Source organism: Pungitius pungitius, chromosome 1 (genome assembly GCF_949316345.1).
Source record: "Pungitius pungitius chromosome 1, fPunPun2.1, whole genome shotgun sequence".
Lineage (NCBI taxonomy): Eukaryota > Metazoa > Chordata > Actinopteri > Perciformes > Gasterosteidae > Pungitius > Pungitius pungitius.
Genome location: NC_084900.1, coordinates 5,012,220 through 5,020,721, shown reverse-complemented (window position 1 = coordinate 5,020,721; position 8,502 = coordinate 5,012,220). Strand labels below are relative to the sequence as shown.

General features: G+C 49.1%; 1 protein-coding gene across 3 annotated transcripts in view; it reads right to left on the bottom strand.

Moving 5' to 3' along the window:
* The window catches only part of LOC119222482 (NACHT and WD repeat domain-containing protein 2), a 31,223-nt gene that overhangs the window by 7,699 nt on the left and 15,022 nt on the right, over positions 1-8,502 (bottom strand). For all 3 annotated transcript variants that reach the window (XM_037479191.2, XM_037479192.2, XM_037479190.2), the window contains exons 5-7: positions 3,433-3,636; positions 2,782-2,932; positions 621-1,210 (exon numbers count right to left, since the gene is read on the bottom strand). In XM_037479191.2, coding sequence (XP_037335088.2) covers positions 621-1,210; positions 2,782-2,932; positions 3,433-3,636 — 945 coding nt within the window. The remainder of the gene's footprint in view (positions 1-620; positions 1,211-2,781; positions 2,933-3,432; positions 3,637-8,502) is intronic.

Here is an 8,502-nt window from a genome sequence, read left to right as displayed (position 1 = left end):
GACGTTTTGAGTTGGGTTCCTTTAGTCTCGGTGGACTGGTTTGAATTGTAATACAAAAGTAGGTGCAGTTTCACTTGTAAAACTGGACAATTGAAAATTGAATATTAGAAAGAACAAGGCACATAAATCTGGACGAAAAGAGGGTTTTGATTTCCCTGATAACTATAAACTAGACACACGGCCCTGCTACTCAACCCTCGTCCTCGCTCCCCACCTCCTCCTCCGCTATCTCCATCTCTGCTTATGTGTGATCATTGCTGCACTGCTGTTACAGCACCTCGTAGCATCTAAAGGACGCGAGAGGTCAGGGCGGGCTGCTGTAGACCTGCGTGTTTTGTTTTGCGTGTGGCCTCGCCCGTGGCGTGATCCTAACGTGGCCGGGCAGCCAGATGGCAGACGCGCCCATCGGCCGGAGAATGAACGGAGGAAAAGCACACACATCTTCGCAGAAATCCTGACAGATGCTCACACACACACACAGAGGCAGAAAAAGCAAGCCTGCAAGGTCACATGCGGTTGTGCGGTGTGCCTCACGTGCCGTCTTTTGGCAGACGGGCAGATGGGGGCGCTTCATGAGAGGAGATGAACGCTTGCCTTCCCTCCACCCCCCCACCCCTCACCTGTTTGGCCACCTCGGCTAGCAGCAGCGTCTTCCCGGTGCACGGCCCCCCGTACACCACCAGGGGGCTCATCCTGCTCCCCTTGGAGGGCGAGAGGTACTCCTGCACGTAATCCAACGACTCGGCCTTGAACTGGTAGAGCTCGGCGTAGCTTTTGCAGAGCGACAGGTGCTGCAGGATCTCGTCGTACAGCGGGTCGGTCTCCGCGCCCAGGTTCTGCTGCACCGTGGCCTGGATGATGTCCACCATGTCCTCGTAGAACTGTTTACACAGGCCCTCCACGTAGTGGCTTTCCACTTCTTGGGAGTAGCCCAACTTCATGTCGCAGTGTGTGACCGACGAGTAGACGCGGAGGTTGGAGGCGGCGACGACCGTGGGGATGAACTCGTCCCGCACCTTCAGCAGCCGCTCGTAGGACTCCTGGTTGCGCATGACGCGGTCCTCGCTGACCACGGTGTCCATGTATCGGGTCATCTCGGGGATTTTGGCGAAGCGGTCGAAGTTGGCGATCTTGCGGATGTAGCAGACGCATTTCTTGAGGAAGGCGGGAGTTTGTTTCCCCAGGGCGAAGTCTAATTCGTCCTCCAAGGCTGAAATAGGAGAGAGAGAGAGAGAGAGAGAGAGAGAGAGAGAGATAGCAGTCAAGCCTCCCTCGACCTCTCCGTATTTAAAAACTCAAGACCTACGAAAGACTTAATGGCCTCCGGATTGTTGTGTTCAACTTTAAAGATAAACATCTTACTGATGTACGTTTTTCCGATTTCTTTCAAGAGCAACGGAACAGATGCCTGTGGCCTCGGATTAGATCAACTTCTCTTGGGCTAATTCTAGAGGAAACGAAGCCAGCGCTGCTGGACTTCATCACGCTCTCCCAAACAACAACAAAGAGCCGGCTGACTGAAATTCTGCCAGCACCTCGTGCGTGGTTGGGCTCACATGGAAGCCTATTCATTAGGTGGGGGCGAGAAAAGTGAAAAAAAATGAAAGTATCTGGAGACGGCACAACTGCTTGAAGCCCAATTAGAGTGTATAAAAAGGGCCGTTTCCTGTCTTCCTTTTTCATGTGAAATGATAAAACTTCCTTAATTAGCTTATTGTTTATTTCACCGTGAAAGAGGTTGTATGCTGTGTCCGCTCCATCGGAACACACCCGGGCCTATAAAACAGGGACGTCTCGCTTGAATCATCTACCACGGTGAAGGTCTGAGAATAAGAGATGCTTTGAACAGGTTATTTGAAAGTGAAAATAAACATTGGGAGGAATTGTTCAAAATGTCAGAATTGTAGCTTCAACAATTTACAATAATTTGTATTTTCAAATAGCACAATGAAAGATAAATTGTGGTTTTCGTGACACAGCACAATTAGCATAATAATTGCTGTCATAATAAATAATTAACACTTAAAAACAGGAATAAAAAGAAGAAAAGTCTTTTCATTTTTTTCTCCTGTCATCGTAAAACACCGTTTGGATTAATTACCGAGAGGAGAAAATAAAATCTGATCAATCTCTGTCATCTGCTGAGGTGAGTCTGACGGATCCTAATTGCATCTCATCTCTTTGCGACCAATTTACCGACAGGATGACAACCTACAAAGCGGCCTCACTCATTAGAAACACAACTTTTGCCGTGTCATTTTCTATCCCCGTGAGAATTGATGTTGAAGAATCAGGATTTTCCTATCAACCGCTTTCTTTGTTTCCAGTTGTGTGGTTTCACGTTGATCCTGGCATGTAAATATGATTTTCACCCAATTTACACTGTTACAACTATAAGAAAAGGTATGAATTCTTGGAGATGTATGGTGACATTCACTTATTTAATCTTCTATCTCTATCTGCAATTTATTCTTATATATAAATACAAAATTGTTAGTCTGTGAAAGTCAAAAAAGTGTGAAAATTATCACAGGAAGTATCCATCATACTTTGGGATTTCTTACATTTTTTTTAGCAGGAATTCATAGAAGTCCTTGAGATTTAATTTAGTTTATAGTTCAGACACTTGTTCACTTGTTTTCAACAAGTCGCCTTTATCAAAGTTCTCATCTTGAAATGAACAATTCCACAAACCAGATGGACGGGCGACCGGACAGTGATGCTGACGTCTACTCGAAAAAGACGTCACCCGGAGAAGAGACGCGACGCGCCGAGACTCACCGGAGCAGAGGAATTTCTTCGCCTCGGCGCTCTTCATGGTCCCCTTCTCCTGAAGCTGCAGCACCGCCGTGCGGAAGATCCTCTTGATCTCCTCCGACACGTTCCGCCAGGCCTTGTCGTTCTTGGTCTTGGCTGCGCTGCTCGACTCCATCTGGGCGGGACGGAGGGAGAAGGGGCGGCCTGACTTCACAGCTTAAATATCAACCGAGGGAATGGGCTCGTTTTTTTTTTTCTTAGAAGTGCGAAAGGGAATATTGATTAGTGTTTAATGTGAGAGACATTCATTTAGAATGAGTGGGTAATGTGGGCTGGATTGCTTTTTGAAGATCTAAAACTGGTGTAATCAACCTCTTTTATGTTTTTTCTGAAATGCCAAGGGAATTTGAGATATTTGGAAAGTGTGAAACTTTCCTTTCTAAATAGTCCTCGCAGCCTAAATTGGCCCGACAATACGAAGCTAATCCAGATTAATGGTTTTATTTCAAATGAACCCGAGCTGAAGGTTGTTATTGAAGGACTTGTCAATTTGCGAACAAACATGAAAGCGCAGGATTTGTGAATGCGCTCCTCGAAGAGCCTTTTATGCACGGAGCACGGACCTCGGGGACATTAATCCATCACCCAAACAACGCACGTTATACCCGGACTCACAGAGTTCTGGTAGTTCTTGAGCATCTGGGCCTTGGGTTTGAGGTAGTATGCAGGTGGCACCGAGTTTTCATCCCTGCAGTACCACTCTTCCAAGACGTGCGTGTCCAGCCCCGCCTCCACCGCCGCGTCCAGGATCATCTCAAACTCCGCCGACTCCACCTCCCCCGGCACCCGGATGCTGCCGTACTTTTCTCCCACCAGACCCTGGAGCGAGGAAAGGAACGGAAGGCAAAGAAACGTTGTACACTTGTGCGATTTTCGGGGGCCTTCGGGGTGCAACTGCGGAGCCGTTGGGGCCTGCAAAGGCCAATTGGTGGCATCAGGGGCGTAGCTGACACGGAGGGAGACGGCTTTACACCACATGGTACGGATCGAAGAAACAAATAATTTAGCCCTCTTCAAACATGTGTGTGCAATTGCAGAAAAACACTGGCGCGCTGAAGCCAGATAAAGTAAAACCCCCCCAAAAAAACGTAAATGAAACGCATTGCTGTTGCTATTTAGTTCGCGCTCGAGACTTAAAGCCAACTCTGCGATAATGTCATTGCAATTTATTTGGTAGCAAAGAGCCCGTTTGTTCTGCAAATGTGTGGATGACACGCTGATGTTATAAAATACGCAGCGTTGGCAGTCGGTAGTATGAAGGGTATGAGCAGATGGGACTGTTTTAAATGAAAAGAAATGAATGCATTAATTAAAGTGAGGAATGTAGATTTGTGAGAATCAAACAGCGTGAAATTTGATTCAATTGTGCTTCTGTGCTCTTAAGCAAATGCTGTCTTTCGTCACGGCCACTGACATCATCATCCTCATCATCATCATCCCCATCATCGTTCCTGCCCACCAAAGCCCATCCCAACCAATCGCCTCAGCCGTAAAAACTGGAACACTCAGCTGCACGATTAGACATCATCAAATTAAACAGTGGCCTTTACATCCCACTATTATCACCCACTCCACATGGCATGTCCCCTGTAAGCTCCGATGAGTCTCGCCCCCCCCCCCCCTCCCGGGCGTCTATGCAAACGCTTTTGAGCGACGGCCTCGGGACGCGACCTGACCTGGCTATTTTGATTGAAGGTTTTCGTGTACAGTAGCAGTTGTTTAGGAGGCGGAGGTGTAATGTTGCATTTTGTATCCCAAAAAGCAGTGGAACTGCACATTGAACTGAAGCCAAGGGGCGAAAATGTATTAATCTGATTTTGAATCCCCTGAATATTAAAGTGTTTGCAATAAAACAAGAGGGTTCAAAGGAGAACTGTAGTAGATGACGACCAACGGCCCACTTGTGACTGGAATATTCAAGTGCAGAAGACAACGGAGCTGATTTAATTACACAACACGAGCCAAGCTGTCAAATAAGTAGAGGAGGAAATGAAAGGGATTCCCTCTTTGTGTGTTCCCTTCCTGCCAAAACAAAAGAGCTTAATGGATAATCGGGGCAAGCTGCTCACCATCCCGCTTTGCGATTGACAGGAATGATCACGGGCCACATCCCAACCATGATTGTTTCAAGTGACAGGTGCACCATTCAGTAGTTGCATTAAAAGATGAGTTTCATTTTTGTTTCCCTCACCAGAAACGTATGTTGATTCGGACGTTTTTGGACACAAAAGGAAGAAGTCCAAGAAACCCAGATTATAACTGATTCTTTCGCTCCGATTTTTTCTCCTGATGCTAAATCTGGCCGTCAGCCATGCGCGAATGTCTAATTTGAGCAAATTAAAATGTAAATACGTTACAGGAACATGACTAAACTACGACTCCTGGAAGTGCATCCCATTTAAAACCATTAGCAGAGCTTACGATGCGTCATCTCTGCTTTTAGTAATAAGCTCGTTAGCCGGAATTGCTAACATGCCGCACTTGAAGTTGCTGTTTCAGGGGGGGGGGGGGGGGGTCAACTAATTATGAATGATTGGCTTGTGACTATGAGTATATCGCAAACTAACATTGGTAAAGACTTGACAAAGGACCCAAGTGAGACGGGACAGAACCCTGATGCTGGCCCGCATGTCCCCTCCTCCCTAGTTGGACGGCCTGGTATGACTCACGGTGCTGCAGTGATGGATCAATAGAGGATGGAGCCGCTGGGCTCGACCACGGTAATGCTCCGAGGGGGGGGGGAGAGAGAGAGAGAGAGGTTTTAAAGGTTTTGCATTCTGCCGGACAGTGGACCTGGAATGAGGCCATATGAAATGGGTTACAGCACGACAACAGAACTTCACCCCTGTGTGTGTGTGTGTGTGTGTGTGTGTGTTTGTGTGTGCGCTCATGTCTGGCCGTTGAGAGGGGGGCCGGGGGGTAGTTGTCGTTATTACACCTTAGCAGCCACAGGCAGAAGAAAAGGCTAAAAGTGACGATAGCAAAGCAGATGGCGTCCAAAACGGTCTTCCGGCTTTAGCCCACCCCCCAGCCCCCCCCCCCCCCCTCCTCTGGCTCCCTCCCTCTTGGTTCTTCATCCCCGGCTTCTATACTCCGGCTAAAGTGCACTTTAGCTGATGAGCCGGATCGGGAGAGGCGTCTAAGGTAATGTACACAGCTACGTTAGGAACCAACAGGTCCAAAACACTCGCCGGGTCGATCAATCAAGGGAACACGCAGTCAACTGTTCCTGATATTCGCCGCGTAAGCTTCGGACAACGCGGCTCCTGGAGAGATCAGCTGACTCACAGAGGAGGGAGTCGAACCCTCACTATGAACTGGTACTACGTCAAATAGAAGGAAGCCAGGTGAAACCATGCTGTTGTCCAATAGCCGATAAAAAAAAATCAATGAGCGGCGCCGGGTCGACGCTAATCCACCTCTGCGGTGCTTTGGCTGTTTTTAGGATATTAAAAGAGCTTTTACATAATTGAAAGGCTCCGTGCGCTTATAGATTTACATGGTGGGGAACAAATGGGATTGGGCTTGTAAGGGGCTGTGGGAAGTCAAACCCGGTGTGAATAGATGATGGTTCCTGACAAGACATATCGACTAAAAACAATCAACGCTTTTTTACTTTTTCTATCAACAGCACAGTTGAAAAGTTAAAGTGTGCTTTCCAACCGGTCTAATACTGACGTGAGGATTTTGAGCAAGGACGCAGAGACGATACCAACATGCAGAGAAGACCGTCTTCTCTCTCTGCTGGAATCCGAGGCCTCGACCTTCTACCCACCATGAGGCTCTAAACAGTTGCATCGTGCTGACCGGATGCAGAGAGGGAGAGAGAGAGAGAGAGAGAGAGAGGGAGAGAGAGGGAGAGAGAGAGAGAGAGAGAGAGAGGGAGAGAGAGGAAATGAGCGCTCAGCCATCCTCTCACGTGCAGCCAACGGAAAGAACAAAGCCCGAAGAAGTGATGCTGTTTGCCGATCTACCCCCCCCGCCCCCCCCCCCCCCTCGAGGCATCGATCGAGTGCGGATGTTTTGTCTTTTTTTTTTTTTACCTGAGGGAATTTGAGCCTGAGAAGTCAAAAAGAAAAAAAATAAATAAACAGTCACGGCTCATTGTCATGCTTAATCTCCGGGTCAGTGACACCGTCACCATGCCAACCCCTGCGATCGCCATGGTAACCGGCTTTATTGCATCGACAGGTTAGAGAAAAGCCCCCCGCCCCTCACCCAGGTGTGGGTTTCTGTGTGTGTGTGTGTGTGTGTGTAACGACCCGGCCATGTGTTCAGCCGTGGCATTTGAAAAAAAAAAAAACACTCGCTGCAATTGATTCCTTCCGACGTCTTATGGACTGAGACGACTCAACGATCACTTGCCCACCGCGAGAAAACGATACAATTTAATGCGACCAGGTAGAGACGAGAGGTAGAGTTCAGTCTGCCTCGACGTCGCGCCGAAGGATCGCCGCAGGGGGAACCAGGCGAGACGTCTTCATGCCGCCAAAAGGAGTGCAAAGAGGATTTCGGTTGTTGCACAGAACACACCGACACTACGCTATTTCCTGCGTTAGTGTCATTCCAACTTCAACCTCCCCCTTCATGCTCCTCCTCCTGCCCAGCACAGCGCCTCTGTTCCTTTCACACCGATTATCAGTGCGCATATGATGATTTCTTCCCTCTTTTTCCCCCTCCGCCCTTCCGTTTGTTGCGTCCACTCTGATCCCTGCGCCGGATGCCCTGTGAAGCCTCCCCTCGCTGACATGTGGCTGATTGTTGTGTATCTCTGCCCCCCCCCTCCTGCCCTCCCCGGGAATCGGCCCAGAACTGTCAGAAACGAGGATCCGAGTCGCCGATCAAACGGGCCCAAAGGCTGCTCCTAGAACCGGGGGCCTCTCGGCCTGCGGCGGTGGCGCGTGTGCGTGTTGCATGTGTGTTGGCTCAGGTGTTATTGGGTTTGAAAGCAGGAGAGAGAGAGAGAGAGAGAGAGAGAGAGAGGGAAGCCCGAACAAAGAGCTGCGTGCTATTGCTCTGGGTCGTCGGGGGAGGGGGGGGGGGGGGTTAAGGCGGTGAAATTGCGGAGAGGCCGACGGCAATGGAGGAAATCGGCGTGTACAACGCGGCAGTGAACACAAAAGCCCCGCCTTCTTTTCGTCGGGGGATCTGCTCGTCGCGGCGCAATTTAGCCCGATTGAGCTCACGTTGTGCGGCGGCGTAGTGTTGCACACGGCGTGTCAATGAGCTTCAGAGAGCGTGTCATCAAATCTCGCCTGGACCAACAAAAAAAAAGGACTCAAATTGTCTAGACTGCCGCCATTATTAGTGAAACAAATGTTCAAATGCAGCAATATCAGGCAGAAATTCTCCAAAGAGAGCCTTTCAAGTGGTCAACTGTGTTTTTGCACCACACTGTCCCCCCCCCCCCCCACCACCCCACCCATGCTGCTCCCTGACCTTCAAGCCAAATGTGGGATTATCCCAAAGTGTTTGATGTCGCTTTGTGGAACTGCAAGCTAAAGGTTTTTAAGACCTGGGAATGAGCTCAAATCAATCCAATCACACAAACGTATGTTTGGGGGTTTTGGGGGGGGGGGGTGGGAGTCGACTCAGCCTTGGGTTCCCCGGAGAACCGGGCTCCCATCCTACCCATAATGCATCATGTCTTCCTGTGATCTCTCACCTCAATTTCAACCTCCAGAA